Genomic DNA, 1,983 nt, shown 5'->3' on the forward strand with positions numbered 1-1,983 from the left:
CCGCGGCTGTCGGGGTCGCGCTGCAGCACTTCCATCAGGTTGGTGATGAAGAAGTTGTTCTGCAGGGCCGCCACGCCGCGCTCGGGCAGGATGGAGGTCTGGCGGCACACGGGGCAGGACAGGGTCAGGCTCTGGGGCGGGATATAGTTCTGGAGACACCTGGGGCAGAACGGGCACAACGAGAGGGTCAGGGCCGCCCGCGGGCAGCGAGCGGGGAGGTGGGCACCGGGATGGGGCGGGCAGGGGGACGAAGGCTGCACCACGGTGCAGTGGGGGGAACGGGTGGGATGGAGGGACGGGGCTGGGGAAAAAGATGGACTGATGGGCGAACTGAAGGCACGGAAGAAGGGGCCGGAAGGGTGGACAGAGACGGGGATGATGCACCAGGTGCTTCAGGGTGCACAGGACAGGACCGGAGGAAAAGGCTGAGGGAGCAGATGGACGATGGACAGACGGATGGATGGGGCTGTGACTTGGTGCAATAGGGTGTGTGGGACAGGGCTGGGGGAAGGACAGACAGACGGGCTGTGATGGGGTGCACTGAGGTGCATGGGTGGGAGCAAGGGATGGGGCTGGGGGTATGTCAGACGGTGAGATGGACGGACAGACAGGGGCTGTGCCATCAGAGTGCATGTGGCAGGAGCGTGGGATGGGGCGGGGGTCGGACAGGATGGGTAGGGATGGGGACACAGCCCACAGAAAGCTGGCCATGAGACCTCGACATGGGGCCACAGACAGACAGACAGATGGATAGATAGGACAGGGCTGTGCCAGACGGGAGCAGGGGAGTGCCAGGGGTGGGCAGGGGCCTGGAGGGGCACAGAGAAAGCAGATGTCAGTACAGAGCCCTCAGCCGTGCTACAGCCACCCCCACCCCCACCCCATCCAGACCCTGCACTGCGGGACAGGAACAACCCTGCAGCCACAACCCACACTATGGGGGCTACAGGGCCACGGGATCAGTGGGACCCCAGCTCCCAGGATGAGTGGGGTGGCCCCATCTTGTGCTGGAGGCATGCAGGGGGATGCAGTGCTGCACAACTTGGAGGTAGCAGGGCACAGCAGGGACACAGTGAGGATGCAGGCTGGAGGCATTAGGAGTGCAGAGGGGATGCAGGGAGGCACAGCAGGGCAGCGGGAATGCAGGCAGGCAATTTTTGGAGGCAGCAGAGATGCAGAGAGGTGCAGTGCAGGCTCAGCAGGACACAGTGGCACACAGCAGGTCTAGCCTAGCTCCTGCAGGAGCTGCAGGAAGGAAGGGAATGCTGCGGGAGAAGGAGTGGGACCCTGCAGGGATGCAGTGAGTGCTGTGGAGTGCAGTGACCACGCTGACCTGCAGGAGGTGCGGTGGGGATGCATTGAGGATGCAGCACACGTGCAGTGGGGTGCAGTAAGGGAGCGCAGTTGGGGTCAGCATGCAGCAGAGGGGCACAAGCAGAGACACAGTGGGACACGGTGAGGACACAGTGAGGATGTAGTGGGTTTTGGAGGGTCCAGACACTCAGTGCAGGCACTGGGGGTGCAGTGAAGCCCTTCTCTCGCGAGAATCTTCAGGGAAAACGCTTTGGTGGATGCAGTGCAGCACATGGGGAAGGGGGGGAGGGGGAAGGGAATGCAGTGGGGATGCAGCAAATATGCAGTTGGAGGCAGCAGGACACAGCAGGAATGCAGTGAGGGAGATGCAGCAGGGCCAGCGTACAGCAGGGATGCAGTGAGGGTGCAGTGGAGGTGCAACAGGGATGCAGCGGGGATGCAACGGAGGTGCAACAAGATGCAGCAGGGATGCAGAGGAGATGCAGAAGGGATGCAGAGGGAGCAGCCGCGATGCGGTGCAGTGCTGGGGGGCGGCGGGAGGGGCCTCACCTCTCACAGAAGGTGTGCAGGCACGGCAGCACCTTGGGGTTGCGGTAGCGGTCGAGGCAGATGCTGCACACCAGGAACTGTTTGTCAATCTGCCGCACCACCGGGCTGGCGTTGGCCTCC

General features: G+C 63.3%; 1 protein-coding gene across 1 annotated transcript; it reads right to left on the reverse strand.

Moving 5' to 3' along the window:
• Positions 1 to 5: 5 nt before the first annotated feature.
• Positions 6 to 1,979, reverse strand: LOC104916869 (tripartite motif-containing protein 2-like; the record flags this gene model as incomplete). Its single annotated transcript, XM_010727904.1, has 2 exons — positions 6 to 159; positions 1,864 to 1,979. Coding segments are annotated over 2 exons (270 nt in total), but the record flags the coding sequence as incomplete, so codon positions are not given.
• Positions 1,980 to 1,983: the final 4 nt, after the last annotated feature.

The sequence above is a fragment of the Meleagris gallopavo genome, unplaced genomic scaffold, assembly GCF_000146605.3.
Source record: "Meleagris gallopavo isolate NT-WF06-2002-E0010 breed Aviagen turkey brand Nicholas breeding stock unplaced genomic scaffold, Turkey_5.1 ChrUn_random_7180001949896, whole genome shotgun sequence".
Taxonomy (NCBI): domain Eukaryota; kingdom Metazoa; phylum Chordata; class Aves; order Galliformes; family Phasianidae; genus Meleagris; species Meleagris gallopavo.